The 26,353-nt window shown below is 46.5% G+C and overlaps 1 protein-coding gene, 1 long non-coding RNA gene and 6 other non-coding genes across 8 annotated transcripts; 1 reads left to right on the forward strand and 7 right to left on the reverse strand.

Annotated features, from left to right (window-relative positions):
* Window positions 1-12,952: 12,952 nt before the first annotated feature.
* On the reverse strand, window positions 12,953-20,069 carry LOC120986022 (60S ribosomal protein L4-A-like). Its single transcript, XM_040414298.1, has 10 exons — window positions 19,963-20,069; window positions 19,073-19,244; window positions 17,405-17,511; window positions 17,045-17,183; window positions 15,504-15,628; window positions 14,362-14,491; window positions 14,035-14,191; window positions 13,708-13,791; window positions 13,389-13,509; window positions 12,953-13,194 (listed from the first exon to the last, which is right to left on the reverse strand). Exons 1-10 carry the CDS (start codon window positions 19,963-19,965, stop codon window positions 13,015-13,017), a joined length of 1,218 nt encoding a protein of 405 aa, XP_040270232.1. The 5' UTR covers window positions 19,966-20,069; the 3' UTR covers window positions 12,953-13,014.
* Window positions 13,092-24,734, forward strand: LOC120986023. The gene is made up of 3 exons (XR_005775626.1): window positions 13,092-13,222; window positions 17,993-17,997; window positions 24,724-24,734. It is a non-coding gene; the product is annotated as an uncharacterized LOC120986023 (long non-coding RNA).
* On the reverse strand, window positions 13,584-13,653 carry LOC120987441. Its single transcript, XR_005776042.1, has one exon. It is a non-coding gene; the product is annotated as a small nucleolar RNA SNORD18 (small nucleolar RNA).
* LOC120987440 lies at window positions 13,871-13,942 on the reverse strand. Its single transcript, XR_005776041.1, has one exon. It is a non-coding gene; the product is annotated as a small nucleolar RNA SNORD18 (small nucleolar RNA).
* LOC120987437 lies at window positions 14,263-14,333 on the reverse strand. Its single transcript, XR_005776038.1, has one exon. It is a non-coding gene; the product is annotated as a small nucleolar RNA SNORD18 (small nucleolar RNA).
* LOC120987464 lies at window positions 17,265-17,365 on the reverse strand. Its single transcript, XR_005776063.1, has one exon. It is a non-coding gene; the product is annotated as a small nucleolar RNA SNORD16 (small nucleolar RNA).
* On the reverse strand, window positions 17,617-17,687 carry LOC120987436. The gene has a single exon (XR_005776037.1). It is a non-coding gene; the product is annotated as a small nucleolar RNA SNORD18 (small nucleolar RNA).
* LOC120987462 lies at window positions 19,317-19,415 on the reverse strand. The gene has a single exon (XR_005776061.1). It is a non-coding gene; the product is annotated as a small nucleolar RNA SNORD16 (small nucleolar RNA).
* Window positions 24,735-26,353: the final 1,619 nt, after the last annotated feature.

Raw genomic sequence — 26,353 nt, forward strand, 5'->3', positions numbered from 1 at the left:
TGACATGGCCTCCTTGTTCACCTGATCTGAACCCCATTGAGAACCTGTGGTCCATCATCAAATGTGAGATTTACAAGGATGGAAAACAGTACACCTCTCTGAACAGTGTCTGGGAGGCTGTGGTTGCTGCTGCACGCAATGTTGATGGTGAACAGATCAAAACACTGACAGAATCCATGGATGGCAGGCTTTTGAGTGTCCTTGCAAAGAAAGGTGGCTATATTGGTCACTGATTTGTTTTTGAATGTCAGAAATGTATATTTGTGAATGTTGAGATGTTATATTGGTTTCACTGGTAAAAATAAATAATTGAAATGGGTATATATTTGTTTTTTGTTAAGTTGCCTAATAATTATGCACAGTAATAGTCACCTGCACACACAGATATCCCCCTAAAATAGCTAAAACTAAAAACAAACTAAAAACTACTTCCAAAAATATTCAGCTTTGATATTAATGAGTTTTTTGGGTTCATTGAGAACATGGTTGTTGTTCAATAATAAAATTAATCCTCAAAAATATGTATGTATATGTATCCAGCGGCAGTGTACAGAACCACACACACATATACAGTGGCAGTGTACAGAACCGAACACACACATACAGTGGCAGTGTACAGAACCACACACACATCCGCACGGTCAAACAGCTGATCAGTGGGGGCCCCACAGATCAAATACTGATTAACTATCCTGAGACTTATAAAGTCACAGAAAATCCCTTTAAAGGGGTTGTCCAAGTGTTTTTTTACCCTCTGACCAGTGGGGGTCGGACACCCAGGACCATCAACTATCAGCGGCTTGAAGAGGCTATGGCCAACCAGTCAGAGCCCCACTTATCAGATACTGATCTTGAGGATAGGTCATCAGTATTTTAAAAAAAATAAGAAGAAAACTTGGGGATTGTTGTGTATGATTATTTTTTATTCCAACAACTACTATAAAAGTTCAATCACTTTCGGTCACCCACGGAGATTTGGCAGCAGGGATCTGCTGAAGCGCAGGTTATGTCATCTACTGCTCCACACATCGCAGCTCTATTAGGCCCACCGGGGGTAACATCATGTGATTCGGTTGGCCGGATTAACCCTTCCCCGGCACGGAGATGGTAGACTCTCTTATTCACAACAGCGATAAGCCTACCTCAATTTTTACTGAGGCCGCGCACCAACAAATATATTCTTACCCGCCTCGGTCATGATCCATAAAGATTCCCCTCATCGTGCTGTACGAGACGGTCAGTCGTATGTTACAGAATACGCAAACCTAATGGGAGCTGTTTTTATTTTCTCAGGCTAATACGCGTAAACCGAACACGTCATGTCCGGTGCGGCCGGAAGTGACGAGGGTAGGGAAATCTGACGAGGGTAGGGAAATCTAACGAGGTAGGGAAATCTAACGGAACACCGGATTACTGGGGGGCAGCCATGTGAGGGCAAATACCAAGGCGCCAGGACAAAATTCCTGATCGCCATGGCGACCTGGGATTTGTCAAGCCCTGGGTTAAGGGACCCAGGCCCTGTGTTTGCTCCCCCCAGACATGGACTCGCAGAGGCCAAAACTGTAGTGAAGAGGGGAGGGTGAAAGGGTGTGTGTGTGGGGGGGGGAATGGTGCCGAGAATACTCACTCAATCCGGACTACTCACCCCATCTTCATCCTGGGGGAAGGGGGGAGTGTCTCGCCGAATTCAGGTGACCCCTTGGCTGGCGGGAAGCAGGGGAGCGAGGCTGCCCTGGTCCTCTTTTTCTTCTTGGGAGAGGTTGGGCGGTGAGGGAAACCGACACCGGCCACGCTCCACGAGTAGACAGAGTGGCTAGGCTACTCTGTTTCCCAAAACCTAAAAGGGAAAAAGAAAAAATAATAAAGTAAAGTAAGGCGCCCTGCATTAAGCAGGGAGGTCTGCCTCCTACAGACACTAAGCTAAAAACTGACATGCTCTCTCCAGGCTGGAGGGGGTATAGCCTGCAGGGGAGGAGCTAACACTTTTCAGCCTAGTGTCAGCAAGAAGCTATACCCACGGTCCTGTGTCCCCAATGATACGAGCGAGAAATAGTGTTTTTAGGGCAACATATTTTAGTGAGGCCTCCGAAAGGGGTTCAAAGGGGGAACTCGTCAGGCCTGACAAAAAGGAGATTTTTTGTGAAACTCACCTGTAAAATCTTTTTCTCGTCTTTTCCATTGGGGGACACAGACCATGGGTATAGCTTAGAGGTATTAGTAGGAGGGACACTATGCAAATACAAAAGAGCTCCTCCTCCTCGGGCTATACCCCCCGACTCCACCAGGAGGAACTCAGGCGTTGCACAAGCAGTAGGAGAAGGAGCAAGAAAAAATTATGGAAACCATCGGACCAAGCCATAAGGTCCAACCATAAACAGAAACTGAATTGAAGACCCCTCCTGCAACAGGCAGAATGGGTGGGAGCTGTGTCCCCCAATGGAAAAGACGAGAAAAAGATTTTACAGGTGAGTTTCACAAAAAATCTCCTTTTCTCATACTTTTTTCCATTGGGGGACACAGACCATGGGACGTCCTAAAGCAGTCCATGGGGTGGGAAAAAATATCAGCACCGCCAGGAGGAACGTCCAACGGTCAAACAGGAACCACAGCCTGCAAAACCCTGCGGCCAAAGACCGCATCAGCCGAAGCCAGTGAATGCAACTGATAAAAATTTGTAAAGGTATGTAAGGACGGCCAGGTGGCCGCTTTACACAGCTGAGACGCAGAGGCACGATTGCGTCTTGCCCAGGAAGCCCCCACCGCCCTAGTGGAGTAAGCGGTAATCCTAGCCGGGGGAACTCTACCACAAGCGCGATAAGCCGCGGAAATAGCCGAGCAGATCCAGCGCGTCATGAACGGCGGACGGAAGCAGTAGCCGCGAGATACACCTTCAGGGCCCGTACAACATCCAGGGAATGCAGAGTGCGTTCCTTGGGGTTAGCCGGAGAAGGGGAAAAGAAATGCAGGACAAGATCCTCATTAAGGTGGAAGGAAGAGACCACCTTGGGCAAAAAGGAGGGGACCGGATGGAGCACAACCTTATCCTGGTGGAAAACCAGAAAAAGGCTCCTGACAGGAAAGAGCGGCCAGCTCCGACACCAGTCTGATTTAAAAGCTTGTGATGGGATTTGAACTCACAGCTTCTGCATAATAGCCCAGAACTTTAATCACTACGCTATGTAGCTGTATTAGAAGTTATGGCCACAAGGAAGACCACTTTCCAGGTGAGAACAGTCAGAGAGACCTCCCTCAAAGGCTCGAAGGGGGCCGACTGCAGAGCGCGCAGGACCAAATTGAGATCCCAAGGAGACAAAAGAGGGAACATACGGGAGAACCGAATGTGCCACCCCTGAAGAAAGGTCTTCACCTTAAGAGCAAGGGACCTCTGAAAAAAAAAAAAAAAAGACGGCCAGCGCCGAAACCTGACCTTTCAGGGAACTAAGCGACAGTCCCTTCTCAAGCCCGGACTGAAGAAAAGACAGTACCATCGGGATGGAAAAGCGAAGGGGAGGGAACCCCGAACTCTCACAAAAGGACAGGAAGGCCTTCTAGGTACGATAGTAAATCCGGGAGGAAGAAGACTTCCTCGCTCTGATCATGGTCCTAATCACTGAATCCGAGAACCCCCTCTTCTTCAGGATGGCGGTTTCAACAGCCACGCCGTTAAACGAAGAGACCGTAAATTCTGGTGGAAGAGCGGGCCCTGAGACAGTAGGTCCTGTCTGTCGGGAAGAGGCCATGGGGTGTCCGCCATCATCCGAGCCACGTCCGAAAACCACGCACGGCGAGGCCACTCTGGGGCGATGAGAACGGTCGGGATCCCTTCCGCCTCGATCTTGCGTAGAACCTTTGGTAGGAGAGGAAAACATAGAGGAGGCTGAAGTCCTGCCACGGAGACACCTGCGCGTCCATCCGTACGCCTTCGGATCTCGGGCGCGAGCCAGGAACACTGGGAGCTTGTTGTTGAACCTGGACGCCATTAAGTCCACATCCGGACGGCCCCGTTTGTGGCAGATTTCTTCGAACACTTCTGGATGCAGAGACCACTCGCCTGGATCCACCTTGTTGCGGCTTAGAAAGTCCGCTGTCTAGTTGTCCACTCCTGGAATGTAAACTGCTGACAACACCGGAACATGCGTATCCGCCCACGTCAGAATTCTCGTCACCTCCTGCATCACCATCCGGCTGCGGGTCCCGCCCTGATGGTTGATGTAGGCCACGGCCGTGGCATTGTCCGATAGAATCCTCACTGGGAGGCCCGCAAGGAGAGGGGTCCAATGGGAGAGAGAGAGAGCGGAAAATCGCCCTCAGTTCCAGAATGTTGATTGGAAGGCGATACTCTGCCGCCGACCAAATCCCTTGAACCGTGCGAGACTGGAGAACGCCGCCCCAACCCAGGAGGCTGGCATCGGTGGTGACGACCATCCAGGAGAAAGGATCTCCCCGACCTCAGGTTCAATTAGGATAGCCACCAACGGAGAGCTGCCCGAACCCGCTGAGACAAGCGGATGCGATCGTCTAGACCCCGAGAAGTTTTGTCCCAGAGGGAAAGGATCTCCTGTTGTAACAAGCGAGTATGAAACTGGGCATATGGAACGGCTTCGAAAGAGGCCACCATAAGACCCAGGACCCGCATGCATTCCCGTTTGTAGAGGAACTGGGATCGCAGTAGATTCGACACTGCCCCCTGGATCTGGGAGGACTTGGAGGGTGGCAGGAACACTCTGGCGGACAAGGTGTCCAAAATCATTCCCAGGAAGGGGAGCTTCTGGGATGGGAGCAGAGAGGACTTTGGAAAATTGATTATCCAGCCGAACTGTTCCAGAGTCTGAACAGTGATCCGGACGCTGTCCTCGGCCTCCGGAAGTGAGGGGGCTTTTATCAGGATATCGTCCAGATAGGGCAGCAAAGGAATGCCCCTGGTACGAAGAAGCGCCATGATCGGTGCCAGGATCTTGGTAAAGACCCGAGGGGCGGTTGCCAACCCGAAAGGAAGGGCGACAAACTGATAGTGATGAGCCCCAATGGCGAAGCGCAGGAATCGTTGGTGAGATTCTGCGATCGGAACATGCAGATAAGCGTCCTGGATGTCCACGGACGCGAGGAACTCCCCTGGAAGAAAAGAAACAATAACGGAGCAGAGGGAGAAAAAACGTTCCGGTGGTCTAGACGCGAACTCTATCTTGTAACCAGACGTTACAATCTCTAGAGCCCATGCGTCCTCAACATGAGTCCAAACCTGCTGATAAGAAAGCAGGCGGCCCCCCACCACGAGGGGTGGGGGCGCCACTTCATGCAGAAGATTGCTTGGGAGCGGCAGGGCGGGTCGACTGTGTCCTCGGGCGCCAGGTAGGCTGGGGTTTGAAAGAGGGCTGCTTGCGGGCGTCCTGTGACCCTCCTGCAGAGGAAGCAGGCGACGACTTGTTCGCAGAGAAGCGGCGAAAGGACTGGTACCGAGAACCGGAAGTCCTCGCCCGGGGGAAGGTGAGTGCTCTTGCCCCCAGTAGCAGCAGAGATGAACTCATCCCGTTGAGCCCCAAAAAGTCTGGAACCCTCAAAGGGGAGGTACGCAAGGGAACGCTTGGAGGAAGCGTCAGCATCCCATACCTTCAACCAGACCTCCCTGCGTTGAATGACCGAGAGGGCCGAAATGCGGGCAAAAAGGGGACCGATGTCCATGGAAGCCTCACACAGGAATTTGGAGGCCTGAGACATCTGGAGAACCAAATCCAGCGTGTCCGCCGACGCACCTTTGTCCGCCAGGTCCTGGTGATGGCGCTGCAGCCACATTAAGAGAGCTCTGGCCACCCATGCCGAGGCAAAGGCAGGTCGCAGGGACGTGCTCGCCAGTGAGAATATGGATTTTGCCAGAGAATCTAGGCGCCTGTCCACAGCGTCCTGCAGAGAGGAGCCGTCCAGGACAGGGAGGGCTGTGTTTTTGGCCAACCTGGCTACCGGGGGGTCCACCCTAGGGGGAGAAGACCACTTCTCCACGCTGTCTGCCGGAAAAGGATAGAGTATCCATGCGTTTTGTGGCGGAAAACTTCTGATTAGGACGGTTCCATGCCCTGGCTATGACAGCGGAAAATTCCTCACGGACCAGAAAGACAGCAGCCTCTGGTTTTTTGGGAGGAAAAAGGGCGAACTCCCTCCTAGTGGAAGGAGGAGAATCCCCTTGGAGATTAAAGGTGTTATGGACAGCCGCTACTAGATCAGCCACCATGGTGGAGAGCTTTGGCGGAAGGTCCCGCTCCGTGACCTCGTCCGAGCCGGACAATTCCCCTTCAGACCTGCGCTCCCTAAGGGGGGGGGGGAGAGAGGAGTCTGAGCAAGCTTCTAGCCGAGGGGGAGAAGCAGAGTCATCCGAGGAGGGATGCGGTCGCTCACGCTGCCTCTTAGTAGTCAGGCGTCCTCTGCAGGAACCACTATGAGGGGACGGAGTTGTTGGCGCCACAGGATTGGAAACGGACATGCATTCCATGAAAGACATGGCTGCCTTGGCGAACAGGGCCAAATCAGTGGCCGCGCTGGACATGGCAGATGCCCAAGCGGGGGCCGCAGGCTCCGGAGTGACCGGGGGGGGGGGGGTGGGGGCTGGACTGGGCAAGAGAAGGGGGAGAAAGGTGATTCTGTCCAGAGGCAGGGCAGGAGGCACCAGTGACCAAAAGTGGGAGCAGACACTCCAACAGGACCCTATTGGGGTCTGAGAAGAGGTCTTACCGGACTTCACAAAAGTGACTGGAATCAGTACAGAGAGAAAAAATCCTACCGCTCAGGCATCCAGAGAGGAGCAGCTGTTCAGTGTGAGAAGCAGCAGCAGGAAGGAGCCGGAGTTCCGATTAGGCTCCGCCCCCCCCCCCGCGGCGATTAGGCTCCGCCCCCAGATCGCGTCATAGGAGCGCGAAAAGAGCTCTCTGTTTAAAGAAGGGAAATAAAATGGCCCCCGGCGCCGGTCAGCGTGGAAAAAACTAAAGTAAGGCGTCCCCAGCAAGGGGATGGCAAGCCCAGAGAAGCAGAGACCGGAGGGAAAGACATGATATGCCGCCAGAAAAGGAGCAGGGACGTCCTGTTAAGTGCCTCCATGACCCTTGCGCCCCAGACAGAACAACAATGCCACCTAGATCCCCATTCACCCAGGAGGCCCATAGGCCTCAGAGCAGAGAGGGAGGGACACACAGAGGTGCAGCTTCATACTAATCTGCTCCTGCAGATCTTCTCCCTCGACTCCAGGACCAGCAGGGATGCACCTCTTCAGACATCTGACTCCTTGCTCAGGAGTGCAGTGCTCTGGAGGAGGGCAGCAGCAGGTGACCCAGGAGCTGGTGGGATGCCGGAGCTGACAGGTCGAGCCCGGATCCACTTGCCTTTTTGGGGGGATAATGGAGGCAGCCTGGCAACGTCCAACAAATGGCGGCGAGCACTCCATGGGGGACCAGGAAGGCGCAATGCCGACCTGCGTCCCCAGCTGGAAGAAAAATAACAAAAGGGAGACGAATGAAAAAGTGTCAACCTCCTTCACCAGACACTAAGCAAAGACTGAGTTCCTCCTGGTGGAGTCGGGGGTATAGCCCGAGGAGGAGGAGCTCTTTTGTATTTGTATAGTGTCCCTCCTACTAATACCTCTAAGCTATACCCATGGTCTGTGTCCCCCAATGGAAAAAAGTACGAGAAACTAAATTAAGATCCCAGGGAGGGAAAGTAGGTCTTAAGAAGGGGCTTAATCTATCTGCCACTTTCAAAAACCAAACAACCCATAGATGGTCCGCAATTTTTTCATCAAACACTGAACTCAATGCTGATACATGTACCCTTAGGGTATTTGGACGGAACCCTTTTTCAAATCCTGTTTGCAGGAATCCTAAAATTGCCTGGATAGAGAATTTCTGAGAGGAGTTCCCCGACTGATTACACGAACCACAGAATCTTTTCCAGATTTTGGAGTAAATCTTGGAAGTTACTTCCTTCCTGCTGGCTGACATGGTGTCAATTATGGCATCCGATAAGCCCCTGGACTTTAATGTTACCCTCTCAAGTTCCAAGCTGACAGATGTAGTCTTTCCACTTTATGACGATAGACTGGACCCTGTGACAACAGATCTTGACTCCATGGAAGAACCCACGGATTTACAAGAGCTTTAGCAGAGGGAACCATGGCTTTTTTGGCCACAGAGGAGCTATTAAAATCACATGTGCTTTGTCTATGCGGATCTTTTTTTTAGCACCCTGGAAATCAACTGAAAAGGGGGGGAAGGTGTACGCTAGCTTGAAGTCCCATTTTTGCGACAGTGCGTCTACTCCTATATTCCAATCTAAGGGATTTAGGGAGATAAATTGTTAGTTTTGTGTTTTCTGCTGAAGCAAACAGATCCACTAGGGGACTATGCCATAATTCTGTGATCTGGAAAAACACTTCCTTTTTTAGACTCCATTCTGTTGATAATTTCTGCTTAAGAAGTCCGCCTTTGTATTTAGTGACCCTTATGTGCACTGCCGATAAGGATCTTGAGTGAACTTCTGCCCATGAAAATATTTTTTCTGTCACTAGACTTAGGCCCCTTTCACACGGGCGATAATTCTGCGCGGGTACAAAGCGTGAAGTGAACGCATTGCACCTGCACTGAATCCAGACCCATTCACTTCAATGGGGCTGTGCACATGAGCTGTGATTTTCACGCAACGCACAAGTGATGCAGCAAGCAAATACGCAGCATGCTCTATATTGAGCGTTTTTCACACAACGCAGGCCCCATAAACGTAAAAGGGGCTGTGAGAAAATCGCAAGCATCTGCAAGCAAGTGCGGATGTGGTGCGATTTTCATGTATGGTTGCTAGGTGACGATCGGGATAAGGACCCGATCATTATTATTTTCACTTATAACATGGATATAAGGGAAAATAATAGCATTCTTAATACAGAATGCTAAGTAAAATAGGGCTGGAGGGGTTAAAAAAAAAAATATATTAAACTCACCTCATCCACTTGTTCACGCAGCCCGGCTTGTCTTCTTTGAGGACCTGGGAGAAAAGGACCTTTCGGCGTCACCAAAGGTCCTTTTCTCCCAGGTCCTCAAAGAAGAAGAAAGAAGACAAGCCGGGCTGCGCGAACAAGTGGATGAGGAGAGTTTAATTTTTTTTAACCCCTCCATCCCTAATTTACTTAGCATTTACTTGTAATTTACTTACTCTGTATTAAGAATGCTATTATTTTCCCTTATAAGCATGTTATAAGGGAAAATATTAAAATCTACACAATACCTAACCCAAACTTCAGTGAAGAAGTCCAGGTTTGGGTACCACATTCAGTTTTTTTTCACGCGCGTGCAAAGTGCATTGCAAACTGAAGAACGCAACGCAATCGCATACAAAACTCACCCCACTCGCAGGCAAAAATCGCACGATTTTCCATCCTATCCGGGCCTCACACGCGACGCCCGTGTGAAAGAGGCCTTAGACCTACACTTCTTGTACCCCCTTGATGGTTTAGGTAGGCGACTACCGTCGTGTTGTCTGTCCTTAATTGAATGTCCTTTCCTTCTAGGTGATGGGACAATGCTTTTATAGCTTCCCAGACTGCGGACAATTCTCTCTGATTTGATAGATTTTTGATCCTCGGACCATTGTCCTTGGAAAGAGGAGAGCAATGCGCTCCCCATCCCCAAAGACTCAAGTCTGTGGTAATAACTTGCAGATGTTCGGGATTCCAAGTCCCCTCATCAGACGGTCTGTATCTTTCCACCACTGTAAGGACTGATTCACTTTTAAGGGAATTTGAATAGTCTCCTCTAATTTGTCCTGATTTCTGTTCCAACTCTCTAGTATCCATTGGTAGAGAGTCCGAGTGTGGAACTGGGCCCATTTTACTGCAGGAATGCAAGATGTCAATGAGCCTAATAGCTTCATAGCCTCTCTGATTGTGCATACAGGCCGACTTTGGAATTGTGAGACCTTTCCGCTTATCCCTATCACTTTCTGGGTTGGAAGAAAAGTCTTCTGAACAATTGAGTCTAGACCAGCGTTTCCCAACCAGTGTGCCTCCAGCTGTTGCAAAACTACAACTCCCAGCATGCCCAGACATGCTGGGAGTTGTAGTTTTGCAACAGCTGGAGGCACACTGGTTGGGAAACACTGGTCTAGACAGACCAGTAGAAATATTAAACTCTTGAATGGACAGGGTTTTGATTTTGTCCAGTTTATTATCCAGCTTGTCTGATATAGTGTCCAACAGGTTATAGATAGATTGTTTTCTAGGACTGTTTTTGAACTTCCTACGATGAATAAATCATCCAAATAGGGAATTATTAATGTTCCTTCTCCTTAGGTGAGCCACAACTTCCAACATTAATTTGGTAAATACCCTCGGAGCGGAGGTAATGCCAAAAGGGAGAACTTCGAACTGGAAATAACATAGCTCCTTTCCTAGAAAGACTGCTACGCGAAGGAATTTGAGCTTTTTTGCATACCAGAATATGTTAATACGCATCTTTTAGATCTATTGATGCCAAGAAATCCCCTTCAATAGATTTATGGTGGATTTTATGGTTTCCATTTTGAAATTTGTCGCCTTTTATGAATCTGTTCAGGCTCTTTAAGTTTATTATCAGACAATATCCCCCATCAGGTTTTGTTTACTAAAAAGACCGTTGAATATCATCCCTTTTTTGTTGTGAGAGGGGAACTGATACAATGGCTTTTTGAGCTAATAGATTCTGAATCCCTTCTAATTTTTCTTGTAGGATCGTTGATTTCTGAATAGGAGTTACTCTAAAAACGTCTATGGGAGGAGGAAGACGAAAGGGAATATCGTAACCCCTTTATAAAACATTTAAGACCCACGGGTTTACGGTAATCTCTTCCCATGCTTTTATGAAAAATTTTAATCTCCCTCCCACCAGAAGCCTGGCGTCATTGTTTTGTAGATTCTGTAATTTTGGGATTAAACAAGAAACCAGTTTCCGTTTTTTTTGGCTTTTTCCCCTGGACCACTGCCCTTCTCTATTGGATCTTTTGGCCTGGAAGGAACTACATTTTTTGACCCTCCGAAAGGGAAATTTTCTTTTATTAGTATCCTTAGGAAATTTTTTAGAGTCCGAAGCCTTCTCTAAAATTTTTTATAAATTCTGGCCAAACATTTATTTCCCGTGAAAGGGCAAACTACATAGTTTCATCTTGGAAATGATATAACCCGTCCAAGATTTTAACCAAAGCGCCCTTCTGGTCACTACTGCTAGACCCAAGGTTCTTGCTGCTAATCTGACCGACTCTGCTGTGGAATCAGACAGAAAGTCCACTGCTTATAGTAAGAGGGGAAAGGAATCTTTAAGGGAGTCATAAGTTGCCCCTTCTTTTAGAAGCGATTCTAACTGTGAGAACCATCTTTTAAAAGGGATCTAGAAACTGATGTGGCAGCTAAATTTGGTTTAAATAAAGCTGTTGCAGCTTCCCAGGTTCTTTAAACTTGAATCGGTTTTCTTGTCCATGGGATCTTTAAGGGACCCCATGTCCTCAAAGGGTAGGGCATTTGTCCCTTTGACTAATTTTGATAAAGAAACATCTACCTTTGGACAAGATGAAAACACTTCATCCTCCTCCCTAAATGAAGGCGACGTCTCATTTTTGGGACAACTTCCTTCCTATCTGGAGTTTTCCCATTCTCTTATTAGCTCCTGCATGTTTTTTGTGGACCGGAAAAACTCTTGTTACAGTCCAACAAACATTCAATCTGGCACGGACCTCTGGATCTTTTCATCCGAGATATCCATGGTCGTCCTAACATAACTCATTAGTATCCTCAGAGAACAAAAACCTTTTAAAAATTGTGAAATCAGACCGAGAAGAATCAGAGGAAACAAGACCTTCTGAATCAGATTCTTGATCTGACTCTTAAGATGAAGAACTAGAGTAACTTCTTTTTGGTTCTCTCTGGTTTGGTTCTCTGTTTTGACGTAGATGCACCAGGGGTAGGCATAGAATTTTCAGACAAGGCTGCCCGCATTTCTTCCCCGATTACAGCTCTTAATTCCTCTCTAATAGACTGAACCAAATCTTTTGCCATGAGTTTTTTTGTATATGAATCAGGTAACTTTACTGAGCATATAACCTGACTAGGCTTAGCTCTGAGCCCCATCCTTATCACTCTGCACGCATACAGGAAGAGACAAAGGTACAAGGGGGTTAGCATATGTAATAATATACACAAAGTCTCTTGGGGAGAATGCTGTAACCTACTATAGTTGGCCCCTGTGAGGACTCCATTTGGACTGCACCAGGTTCAGACACGTTTACCTTATTTCTACCTCTGACCCCTTTAATTACTTACCTGCAGACCTCAGATCAGAGGGCGCCATCCGCCTTGAACCTGCACACCAATTCTAGCTCCGCCCCCTCAGTGTGCGTTCCACAGACCGGAAGTACCTCTTGGAACGCACATGGAACACAGCCGACATCGCAAGCGCCGAAAGTATCGGGCTACGATGCAGAGCTCGAACATGACCTGAGGGACTCCTTGAGTGTCCAGTCCACACAGACCTTCACGCCTGACGTGCAGAGCAGGAGGTAAAGGAGCAGTGATGTCCGTGATAATCAGCACCTCATACCAAACTAGGGCACGGGTGCTGCCTGCTTCCCTCATGTGGAAGGCATTTATTTTCTTATCCGCCACCCTTAAACAGAGCGCGGCCTCACCGCAAGTGCAATGAGGATAATTCATCTCCACCTGGAGGGACAGGAGGAGGGTCAAATTTATCTTCCTGTTCCTACCTGGTTGGAGGCAGGTCATCTCATGGTATGCAGTCATGGAGGATGAAAGGGAAAATAAAATTTAAAGGAATCTTCTGCTACTTCAACACATCCTAATCAGTCTCCAAGAACCCCTTTTTATCTTAGTTTTTTTTACTGAACACAAGCTCAATGGAGCCATGTGACACTCGTTAGAAGAAATGAAAACCAGAAACTCTTCAATATTAAACAGCATTTATTGAGAAGGAATCCAAAGTGCTGAACTTCAGCAAGTCAAAGTTAGGCTTTCTTTGCTGCTGCAGTTTTTGCTTTAGCTTTAGCTGCTCGCTTGGTGGTAGCTGTTTTAGTTTTGACTTCTGCAGGCTTGGTGGCAGATGCTTCAGATTTGGCTTCCTCAGGCTTGGTGGCTGCTGCAGTTTTTGCTGCCAATGCAGCCCGCCTATCTTGTTTTTTCTTAATCTGAAACAATAAATTAAGTTGTCAATAAGTAGTTATGGATTATGAAGACTGTTGGATATGGAATTTAATTGGAATGTATACACTGAATGCTCAATATAAAACTTATGCAGCGATCACAAGTAGTGTAAATAGTGAAGTGTATCAGGCTACGACAGACCCTAGCAAAATGATAAATGAGAAGATCAAACACTCACGTTCTCAGCCTGGCGCAGGATAGCATTGCGTTTTGCTGTCTTTGCGTATGGATTGAGCCTCAACATAATTCTCAAGTTCTTCAGTGGGTTCTTCTTGAGTTCTCTGCGCTTCACCTTCTTACTGCAAGTCAAGTGCACACAACGTCAGCTATATCATTTTTTACATAAAGAAACTACACCTTAATCTACATTATGGCAGTCAGAGCTTCCATTCACGTCACAGATTCAGAAACACGGACCAATGAAGTGGAAATCATCATAAAAACGTTATGTTACTTTTATAACTAATTCTCCATGCATTACATGTATAAAGACTTACATTGGAGCACGTAAAGCCTTCTGGATCTCTTGACTCTTCAGGATTCTGCCCAGATCAGTATTTGTCATTTTGTGCATGGGAAGGCTACAAATGGGAAAAAAATTAAATTGCATGTTAGAAAGAGCGTAGCTCGAGACTTCTATGAAGAGATGGCAGATTGCTGTTATTCAGAACTCCTACACATATCATGGAGTATCAGAAACACGGACCACAGAAGTGTAGCTCATCACAAAAACAGCCTTATAAAGCACTTGAGATACATGCAAGCAGACCCTTGATTCAGCCAGAAGCAATATAGCTCAAACAGCCATAAGAATAAGTACATACTTGTAATCTGCCTTCAGGGTAGCTGCTTTGCGCCATGTGCCATAGAGGGCATCCAGCTTGCGGATGGCACTTTCGGTCCAAATGCAGAACCGTCCAACATGACCACCAGGAGCCAACCTCAAAAGGTTCAGTTTCTTTACACCGAGGAGCGTGATTCCTAGAAGGCGAACAAATCCATTACTTCATTTGGACATAGCCTTCAGGATGTTGTTAATGTCACTTATAGCAAAGGTCAGAACTTCCATGAAATCACAGGTTTCAGAAACACGGACCAATGAAGTGGAAGATCATCATTCCTCAGTTCACATCTTAAGGAGTTCTTAGTACCTGGGATATTTCTGAAGGCTTTAACAATGCCATTGTCTTCATTGTAGATAACACAAGGTCCTCTACGCTGGATGCGGCGGCGGTTTCTCATTTTACCCTTACCAGCACGCAGACGCTGGGAAGCATAAACCTGGACAGAAGAAAATAGAAGACATCTAAACACTGGCCATGACCAAATAGGAGTCATTACAGATAAGGAGAATGTTAGAGGGTGGCTAATTATCTTGACAACCCCTTTAACAGACGTTTGCTTGTGAAGCAGTCAGACCTAAACATTCATAAGGCTTAAAGAGGACCTTTCACCAGAATAAAACATCTAAACTGACTATACAGACATGTAGAGCGGCGCCCAGGGATCCCCCTGCACTTACTGTTATACCTGGGCACCGCTCCGTTCGCTCCGGTATAGCCTCCGGTATCTTCATAGTTAGGCTCCACCCAGGGGAACCTCCAGGCATCTTTCTCCTATGCTGTATCGCTGGCCAATCGCAGCGCTCAGCTCATAGCCTGAGAGAAAAAAAAAAAACTCAGGCTATGAGCTGAGCGCTGCGATTGGCCAGCGCTACAGCATAGGAGAAAGACGCCGTCAGGTTCCCCTAGGTGGAGCTTAACTATGAAGATACCGGAGGCTATAACCGGAGAGGCGCCCAGGTATAACAGTAAGTGCAGGGGGATCCCTGGGCGCCGCTCTACACGTCTGTATAGTCAGTTTAGATGTTTTATTCTGGTGAAAGGTCCTCTTTAATATCCGGTGTCAAATTAGACTGTTCAAAATGGATCACTCAAAACAACTGAAATTATTAATTTGTGTCAGATTTCTAAGTCGTGACAGAAGGTTGTTGCAACGGATCACCCTATATCAGATTTAACAGAGCACCACAGTGCCCACAAGTATAAACAATAATGGGCACCCCACCCATCTTTTTTATTACCTGAATACATCACTTTGGCAGCATATAATGAGACCTCACATCAAGAATTTAATCCTTTGATAAAGTTTTCGTTAGAGAATGGCTCTTATGCTCCCCCATAGCCTAATCACATGAATCCAAGGCACCTAGCAGCACAGATCTCCAGAGAAGATATTTACCACCAGGAACACCATAGCATGAAGGTCATTTCTGTCACCAAGATTTTCTCACCTTCTTGATGTCATTCCAGGCTTTTAATTTCTTTAGGAGCAGCACTGCCTCCTTTGTTTTCTTGTAGCTTTCAACTTTATCTTCAACAACCAGGGGGACCTCTGGGACCTCCTCAATACGGTGACCTAAACACATGCAAGTCATTTATTACCCATAAACTAGGCGTACAGTAAACACGTCTTCAAGCAGGGATAAGCACAGATACCCGTAAACACTTCAAGTCTAACAATTGTCTGGAAACTGACGAAGTTATAGAGACAGTCTGGGATTTTTATATTGATTGCCTATCCTCAGGGTAGATAGCGTATCTAACCCTGCAAAGTGTGAATACTCTAGGTGTTATGGCCACTTTACTGCACCATCTTACAGGAGGTGGCTGGCTTGTAGTTACCAGTCACTAAGCGTTCCATCATCGTAAAGTGTACGGTCACAGTTGTATAAAACCATGAAAGCAAGGCGATGCTGGAGCAAGCAGCACAATGAAATGTGTCGATTTACAATTTGTATGATATTTATTAACTGACCAGGTGGTTTTAATTCAGCCAGACTTGGCTAGGTAGACATTGGGGGTCATCATGACTTTAAGGGGTTTTCACATCTCAGACAATAGTGGCATATCGCTTAGGATATGCTCCCATTGTCTGAAAGGTGCGGGTCTCACTGCTGGGACCCGTACCTACAATGAGAACAGAGCCAAGAAATGAACGGAGGGCGCACTGCGCATACGCAACTGTCCTCCATTCATTTCTACGGGGCCGCCGAAAATAGCCAAGCGCTGGCTCGGCTATTGCCGCCTGCACCATAGAAATGATTGGGAGCATGGGGTGCGCATGCGAGGTGCACTCCCCTTCACTTCTATGGGAGCAGCACTTGGTGGTGGACTGACCCTGGGAAATCCAGGGTCCTGCAGCCACAGCGCTCCACCGCTTCGTTCTCTTTGTAGGTGCGGGTCCCAGCGGTGGGACCCGCAACTATCAGACAATAAGGGCATATCCTAGCAATATGCCCCCATTGTCTGAGATTATACCCTTTTAATCCAGGTTATGGCATACAAATAAAAGTAACATAACCCCTCCTGCGACTAACACCTGTGCCTTAATGTAGGTTTTTACGCTGCACTTGAAAAGGGGGAGTGGCAGGGGTGGTGTGGGGGGTCAAGCCCTCAGCCCCGGCAAATACACCAAGATTTAAGCCAGTTTCCTGAGGTAAACGAAAATCTACTCCAGTCAGGGGTTGAAGTATATTTCAATCTAGGTCCACAGACTGGAAGAGGATGCGCCCAATTTATTACGAGGCCTGCGCCTCATGATACATTAGGTATATCCTCCGGTATAGCAGAGGTATCAAAAACACCATTATCCAAGTTTGCTGCAACATAACATATCTCAAGTGGTGCTAAAACACGATATTACACTAGGAGAGTATTTGCACAAAGAAATCACCGGTAATACGATACAATAATTTTAATCTCGTCAAAACTCCTATAGTCTTAACGTGGATATTACTATTTCTAAACCCTAAACCAAACAGCTCTTACTTGCCTTTGGAGAAGACAAGGGCAGGAAGGGCTGAAGCAGCCAGTGCAGAGCAAACGGCATATCTCTTCTGAGTTAAATTGACTCTACGATGCCAGCGCCTCCAGGTCTTGGTGGGGGCAAACATACGTCCTCCACGGCACATCTATAGTATTAGTTAAGTAAAACCATATTGCATACAAAGTCCAGAAAAAATAAATAACTAAACATCCCCCTCAAACCATCTCACTCAGAATTTGTGTTTTCATCAGCCATCCGCACTGGCACTATGACAGCAGGCAACTGTCGCACAGTGGGGGGTAAGACGCAAATTACGACATCATTGTGAGCGGGATATTATTAACAACTTCAACTTGCTAAGGATACGTTTCCAAATGCACCCTGACCGGAGCGGTGCGTTCCACCCCCACGGACACGGGGAATACGGGCAACAGCCCTGCCTGTTCCCCATGATTCGGCACTGGTCTGATGACCTAAAAAAAAAAAAAAAAAAAAAGAAAAAAAAAAAAAAAGGTAAGGAGCAGTGTCAATAGGGTTTATTCTACACAGAAAATTATCCTCTTTACCATCAACTATTTCACATCAGAACTTCCACAATTATCATTAGTTTCAGAAACACGGACCAATGAAGTGGATCTCATCATGATGAAGGCATGCAGAAATTTAATCACATAGCGAAGAGCTATATAAGCAGTGTTAGACCCCATTCACACAGGTGAATTGTGACAGTAGTGCACATGTATCAGACACCTCCCCTCAATGGATATACTGATGTATTCAGAGGAAAGTAAGACACCATAGATGCTCACCAAATTCCACACAGCACGTCTCTTGCTTCTTGCTCTCAGGATTTTATTTGGATTACCTGTTCACGTAGGGGATTGAACCTATACTCCCTGGGAGACTGGCACCCACCATACTATTACTTGGAGTGCTGTCTGCATTCGAATTTAGCGCAAGTAAGGAACACACTTTTATCTGTAAAGCTCAGATAAAAGTCATAAATGTCCAGAACTACATTATATTTAAAGTGTACCTTTAATAAAGGCATCAACGGTTTTGATCAGTGGGGGTCCGAGTGCTTAGATCCCAGAGGATCACTAGAACAATTGCTCTCTCTAGAGGTCGCAATAATGCCTGTACAAGCATCAGACGCCTGTACAGGACATTTTATTCCCTGAAAACAGTCTAAGGCATACCAATACTCAGACTTTTCCCTGCCATACTCAGCACAGGGAGTGTTGTGAATGGCACAGGCAGAGCAGCGATGCTGCCTGTGCCTGAAATTACCAACAAAGCAAGGAGCTTGGTTACTGGTCGGCTGCCGGACCATTCTGCGCACAGCTTTGACGATGTGGAGGGAGACAGCCAGGTAAGCAGCCTTGCTGGGCAGTGTGCCGCTTTAGCAGGGGTCCCTGGTGTCCCAGTGGTGGGCAGTGTGCCGCTTTAGCAGGGGTCCCGGCACCACTGCTGAGCGCTGTAGTGAAGACGGCCTCAATAGAAAGAAGGAGACCATCTTCTGTATCGCGCTCGGCAGCGAAGAAAAGCATCTCTTGGCAGAGCGCTCCTGAATCCTAGTTCTAGAGACCAGTGGGGGTCTCAACACTAGGACTCCCGCTATCCCTTTTGCTGAACATCTATTTCTACAATATATACTTCTGTCAAACAGGAGGATAATATAACTACCTAAATTCCACCTTATACACACGAATGCATTTATTTTCAGTGTGCTCTCTGCTTTTAGACCAGTGCGCACACAGACCCATACAAGTCAATGGGGCTGTTCACACAATTATGTTAATGGCTCCAGGTTCCTCACTGCAGGCCCTACTCAAATTCAGTTTTGCAGGTGAGGCCAGCCCTTGTGTTAATGGGAATGGGGGGACAGCACAAAAACTGTTTTGTAGGCATTATTTTAATTATTTAAAAGTTACCGTATATATTTTAGGGGCTATAAAATTAGTATGTTTTGTATGCGGTTATATGGATACGCACTTAGAAGCAGCACCAAGCTTCACAGACCATCTTACATACCTGCAAGTTCGCTGACGGAGTACGGCTGCCTGTTGTTCTTGCGCAGGTTGGTGTGGACAAAGTTTACTATATCGGGGCGTATAGGGGCCCTGAACACTGCAGGCAGAGTCACATTTTTGCCAGAAGCTTCCCCCTTCTCAGAGTACACCGATATCAAAGGACGAGCACAGGCCTAGAGAGGGACATAAACGTGGGTCAGTCCACATCATCTCACATCTAGTGACATACAGAAGACACCGCTTTATGCTCAGTCTCAGATGTCGTCAGTCCGTGGTACCAGCTTATTGACGGCAGGCAACCGTCACTGGACAACAGGTCAGACGCAAATTACACCATCATTGCACAAAGGAGGAGGAAGTTACAAGTGTTACATATGGAGCTTATATGTATGAGATACACTATCCTGGTAGCCATGTGTAAACTGATGAGAAACCAACTCTGCTACATAGGTATCAGATCGTAGGTATTAAATAAAAACTACACTTGGGATAAAGTGTATATAACTATTATAACCCAGCATAACTACTTAAAGTCATGTCACTAATAAAGATACTAATCATATATAAGGCATCGTTCACACTGAGCGGTATTACAGTGCATGGGACGTGAAGCAGAGCCTTGACATAGGGAATAAGTGGAGTGGGCACTCAGCTAGTGGATGCCACATGTGCCAGCACGGCCGTCTATGAGCCGGCCCCTCACGGCCTGACTACAAGTATGGAGGAGCCCAGGCCTCCCCACATGCGGCACCAACGCGGCTACGGCCTATGGGGTCCAGGCGGGTTACCTGACCGAGGCACCCCGGAGTATTACCCTACACAACACTCGACCCCTGCCACCCAGGTTTTTGGGGTGCCTAACCTAAAGTAACAGCCCCAAATCAGTCTCACCATGCTGACCGCCGGCTCCTGGTTGCTGCTCGATGGCGGCCACAGACAGAAAAGGGAGGAGACAAAGCACAGCACCGCTATATCCTCCCGCCGGGGAGAGGAGTGGCGACGGCGCTTATTACCACTCGGTCACAGGCGGTATAACCGAGCCAGAAAGTAAAACCACACCACGATAAATACAATAAACGTCCTACTATCGCCACAGAGCACAGCTTATAACGATACAGTGCAAAGAACCTGCCCTACCCAGTCACTTCTAATGGAACTATTTTACGTCGCGGAAGGACATATACATAAGAGTATATCTGTGACATGACGTGGGAGATAGTTTTGTAAAAGTGAAATAAAACAGTAAATGCGCTGATAGGACGGGATTTACTTCATGTCAGGTGGCTTCCGGGAGAGTACACGGTTATTTTGAGTTATTTTCTCATTTTTAGCCCGGTTGAGGCCGGGGTTGTACTTCCGGGGGCGGTGACCCCTGTGACAGCGACAGCCCGCGCAGTTTGGTTCGGGGCCGGAGGAGGATAATGTGGAAAGAAAGACACCAGGCGGCGGAGGAGCTGCATGCGTTTCTTATCAGGTCAGAGGAGATGCACTGCTGAGACTTGTAGTTCTGCACGTGGCTTCTCTTTCCTGTAATGTGGCGCTGCTAGTCCTATAGACTAGATGGGAGTGGATAGTAAGTGGTGATGTTGCTGGGATTTGTAGTCCTACACAAGTGATGAGCGTAGAGCAGTGAGTTGTGATGCTGCTTGTCTTGCTGGGATTTGTAGTCCTACACAATATATACTGCTGTATATAGTTATATATGACACACCTGAGCTCTAGATAGTGGTGCTACTTTCCTGCGGGCATCATCAATATCACAGCAATGAAGTAGGGACAGTAGCTATATGATCCACAATGCGTATACGCTATTAAATATATATTGTAGAATTACGTAATTTCATAAATTGTAGCTTGTAATATAAATGAAATCTAATTTTAGTCACAAACCACATATGTAGTACTTAGATATAATGTTTATAGTATATCTCAATTCACTGGTTGATATTTATATTTGTATATTAGGATCATGCCATTATATTCACGTCGTATATTAGGTTTATGCCACCATAATCATATGGTCTGAGAACCAGAGCTAAAATCATTATTTTCCTCTCATTTACCCCTATTAATATTATTATGAGGCTAGTCTCTCTGATGCTGAGCTCTGACTGGCCCCATGTCCCCATACCATTGATAATGACATGGCCAACTGTTACAAAGCATCTAATGACATAGAGCAGGGATGGCCAACCTGCGGCTCTCCAGCTGTTATAAAACTACAACTCCCACCATGCCCTGCTGTAGGCAGTAGGGATCGACCGATTATCGGTTTGGCCGATATTATCGGCCGATATTGAGGATTTTGAACGTTATCGGTATCGGCATCTATTTTGCCGATATACCGATAACGTATGGGGAACACAGATCGCGCTGCTCTCAGCGCTCTCTGTGTTCCCTCCGCAGCACAGGGGAGAAGGAAGCAGTGTCTCCTCCCCCTGTGCTGCTGCTGCCGCTGCCGCCAATGAGGGGATAGAACATAAGAGGAGGGGAGGAGCTGTGGCCGCTGCGCCACCAATGAAGATAAGCCTTTCATTCATTCATATATACAGGAGGCGGGAGCTGGCTGCAGAATCACATAGCCGGCTCCCGTCCTCTATGAGCAATAGCTGCGGTCCGCGGTAGTTAACTCCTCAGGTGCCGCGGATCGCAGCTACCGCTGATAGAGGTCGGGAGCCGGCTATGTGATTCTGCAGCCAGCTCCCGCCTCCTGTATATGAATGATCGAGAGACTTTTCTTCATTGGTGGCGCAGTGCGCCCCCCCAAGCCCCCCAGTATTAATCATTGGTGGCGCAGTGCGCCCCCCACCCCCATCCCAATCCCGGCCAATAGTAAAAACATTGGTGGCGCAGTGCGCCCCCCCCCCCCCCCCCACCCGCCCAGTATTAGTCATTGGTGGCAGTGGCCACAGGATCCCCTCTCCCCTGCTCCTCCGATCGGAGCCCCAGCTGTGTAAGCCTGGGGCTCCGATCGGTTACCATGGCAGCCAGGACGCTATTGAAGCCCTGGCTGCCATGATAAGCTCCATGCTGCTGTGTGCACTATGCACAGAGCAGCAGGGACAGTGTCAGATCCTATTCACCCTGATAGAGATCTATCAGGGTGAATAGGACAAAGGTTCTAGTCCCTAAGGGGGTTAAAAGTTAGTAAAAAAAAAACCACAAAAATATTAAGTATAAATGAAAAAGATTTATAAAAAAAAAATACACATTAACAATAAACAAAAAAAATACACATTAACAATAAACATATTAATTTTCAGCAGATTTCTGTAGGAATTTTTTTTTTTCTCAAAAATGAAAATTCCCAGAATATCGGTATAAATTATCGGCTATCGGCCTGAAAGTTCACAAATTATCGGTATCGGTATCGGCCCTAAAAAATCAATATCGGTCGATCCCTAGTAGGCAGTCTGTGCATGCTGGGAGTTGTAGTTTTGCAACAGCTGGAGAGCCTCAGGTTGGCCATCCCTGACATAGAGCATACAGGCGACAGTGCAAGTGTTATTGCATGCTTGGTCATGTGATCGCGATCTCTCTCCCCTCTCACGGACATACAGTTCGTCCAGCCCGCTGGGAGAGGAGGTGAGTGACACAGGGGGGAGGAGACAGGGTGCGCGAGCATTGATGACGCGCGGTCCGTATCTAGTGCATTGCTGTATATTTTAGACATGGAATTGCAGAGGGCACCAATTGGAATTAATAGGAAAATTTAGATGGATAGTGTGTTGTGTGTGTAGTGGACTGTGTATGTGACTAATCCGCTCAGTGCTTGAAATCACAATCCACGTAACATATGTGAACGAGCAGAGTGTACAATCAGTGCGCATGTAATAGCACACCTAGGCCTCTTTCACACGGGCGCCGCGTGTGAGGGCCGGATAGAATGCGGGTGCGTCGCGGGAAAAACGTGTGCGATTTTTGCCTGCGAGTGGCGTGAGTATTGTATGCGATTGCGTTGTGTTCTTAATTTTTTTTTCCACGTGAGTGCAATGCATTTTGCGCGCGCGTGAGAAAAAACTTGATGTGGTACCCAGACCCAAACCCGGACTTCTTCACGGAAGTTCGGGTTAGGTATTCTGTAGATTTTAATATTTTCCCTTATAAGATGGTTATAAGGGAAAATAATAGCATCCTTAATACAGAATGCTTACTAAAATGTGGCATGAGGGGTTAAAAAAAAATAACAATTAAACTCGCCTCACCCACAGGGAATTGATACAATGGCTTTTTTGAGCTAATAGATTCTGAATCCCTTCTAATTTTTCTTGTAGGATCGTTGATTTCTGAATAGGAGTTACTCTAAAAACGTCTATGGGAGGAGGAAGACGAAAGGGAATATCGTAACCCCTTTATAAAACATTTAAGACCCACGAGTTTACGGTAATCTCTTCCCATGCTTTTATGAAAAATATTAATCTCCCTCCTACCGGAAGCCTGGCGTCATTGTTTTGTAGATTCTGTAATTTTGGGATTAAACAAGAAACCCGTTTCCGTTTTTTTGGCTTTTTCCCCTGGACCACTGCCCTTCTCCATTGGATCTTTTGGCCTGGAAGGAACTACCTTTTTTGACCCTCCGAAAGGGAAATTTTCTTTTATTAGTATCCTTAGGAAATTATTTTTTAGAGTCCGAAGCCTTCTCTAAAATATTTTCTAAATCCTGGCCAAACATTTATTTCCCGTGAAAGGGCAAACTACATAGTTTCATCTTGGAAATGATATAACCCGTCCAAGATTTTAACCAAAGCGCCCTTCTGGTCACTACTGCTAGACCCAAGGTTCTTGCTGCTAATCTGACCGACTCTGCTGTGGAATCAGACAGAAAGTCCACTGCTTATAGTAAGAGGGGAAAGGAATCTTTAAGGGAGTCATAAGTTGCCCCTTCTTTTAGAAGCGATTCTAACTGTGAGAACCATCTTTTAAAGGGATCTAGAAACTGATGTGGCAGCTAAATTTGGTTTAAATAAAGCTGTTGCAGCTTCCCAGGTTCTTTAAACTTGAATCGGTTTTCTTGTTCATGGGATCTTTAAGGGACCCCATGTCCTCAAACGGTAGGGCATTTGTCCCTTTGACTAATTTTGTTTGATAAAGAAACATCTACCTTTGGACAAGATGAAAACACCTCATCCTCCTCCCTAAATGAAGGCGACGTCTCATCATTTTTGGGACAACTTCCTTCCTATCTGGAGTTTTCCCATTCTCTTTTTATTAGCTCCTGCATGTTTTTTGTGGACCGGAAAAACTCTTGTTACAGTCCATAGAAACACAGAATGTGTCGGCAGATAAGAACCATTTGGCCCATCTAGTCTGCCCAATATACTAAATACTATGGATAGCCCCTGGCCCTATCTTATATGAAGGATGGCCTTATGCCTATCACATGCATGCTTAAACTCCTCCACTGTATTTGCAGCTGCCACTTCTGCAGGAAGGCTATTCCATGTATCCACTACTCTCTCAGTAAAGTAATACTTCCTGATATTACTTTTAAACCTTTGCCCCTCTAATTTAAAACTATGTCCTCTTGTAGCAGTTTTTCTTCTTTTACCTTGTTGATTCCCTTTATGTATTTAAAAGTTTCTATCATATCCCCTCTGTCTAGTCTTTCTTCCAAGCTATACATGTTAAGGTCCTTTAATCTTTCCTGGTAAGTGTTATCCTGCAATCCATGTACTAGTTTAGTAGCTCTTCTCTGAACTCTCTCCAAAGTATCAATATCCTTCTGGAGATATGGTCTCCAGTACTGAGCACAATACTCCAAATGAGGTCTCACTAGTGCTCTGTAGAGCGGCATGAGCACCTCCCTCTTTCTACTGGTAATGCCTCTCCCTATACACCCAAGCATTCTGCTAGCATTTCCTGCTGCTCTGTGACATTGTCTGCCTACCTTTAAGTCTTCTGAAATAATGATCCCTAAATCCCTTTCCTCAGATACTGAGGTTAGGACTGTATCACTGATTTTATATTCTGCTCTTGGGTTTTTACGTCCCAGGTGCATTATCTTGCACTTATCAACATTAAATTTTAGTTGCCAGATTTTTGACCATTCCTCTAGTTTTCCTAAGTCCTTTTCCATTTGGTGTATTCCTCCAGGAACATCAACCCTGTTACAAATCTTTGTGTCATCAGCAAAAAGACACACCTTACCATTGAGGCCTTCTGCAATTTCGCTGATAAAGATATTAAACAATATGGGTCCCAGAACAGATCCCTGAGGTACACCACTGGTAACAAGACCTTGGTCTGAATATACTCCATTGACTACAACCCTCTGTTGCCTGTCCCTCAGCCACTGCCTAATCCATTCAACAATATGGGAGTCCAAGCCCAATGACTGCATCTTATTGATAAGCCTTCTATGTGGGACAGTATCAAAAGCCTTACTAAAGTCTAGATAAGTGGTCTACTGCACCTCCTACATCTATTATTTTAGTCACCCAATCAAAAAAAAAAATCTATAAGATTAGTTTGACATGATCTCCCTGAAGTAAACCCATGCTGTTTTCATCTTTTAATCCATGGGATTTTAGATGGTCCACAATCCTCTCCTTAAGTATGGTTTCCATTAATTTCCCCACTATTGATGTCAGGCTTACTGGCCTATAGTTGCCAGATTCCTCCCTACTACCTTTCTTGTGAATGGGCACAACATTTGCTAATTTCCAATCTTCTGGGACGACTCCTGTTGCCAGTGATTGGTAAATAAATCTGTTAATGGTTTTGCTAGTTCACCGCTGAGCTCTTTTAATAGCTTTGGGTGTATCCCATCAGGCCCCTGTGACTTATTTGTATTAATTTTAGACAGTTGACTTAGACCCTCTTCCTCTGTAAAGACACATGCGTCAAAAGATTCATTAGTCTTCTTTCCCAACTGAGGTCCTTCTCCTTCATTTTCCTTGGTAAAAACTGAACAGAAATATTCATTGAGGCAGTCAGCTAGTTCTTTATCTTCTTCCATATACCTTCCTTCTTTAGTTTTTAATTTGGTAATTCCTTGTTTTAGTTTCCTTTTTTCATTTATGTATCTGAAGAATGCCTTATCGCCTTTTTCCCCTGACTGAGCCAATTTCTCTTCTGCCGGTGCTTTAGAAGCTCTTATAACTTGTTTGGCCTCTCTCTACCTAATCTTATAAATTTGTCTGTCATCCTTTTTTTTTTTTTATAATTCCTAAATGCTATCTTTTTGTTTTTAATGATTTTGGCCACTTCTGCTCAGTACCACAGTGGTTTTTTCTTTTTTTTGCTTTTACTGACAAGCCTAATGCAATCTTCTGTTGCCTTC

Source organism: Bufo bufo, chromosome 1 (genome assembly GCF_905171765.1).
Source record: "Bufo bufo chromosome 1, aBufBuf1.1, whole genome shotgun sequence".
NCBI lineage: Eukaryota > Metazoa > Chordata > Amphibia > Anura > Bufonidae > Bufo > Bufo bufo.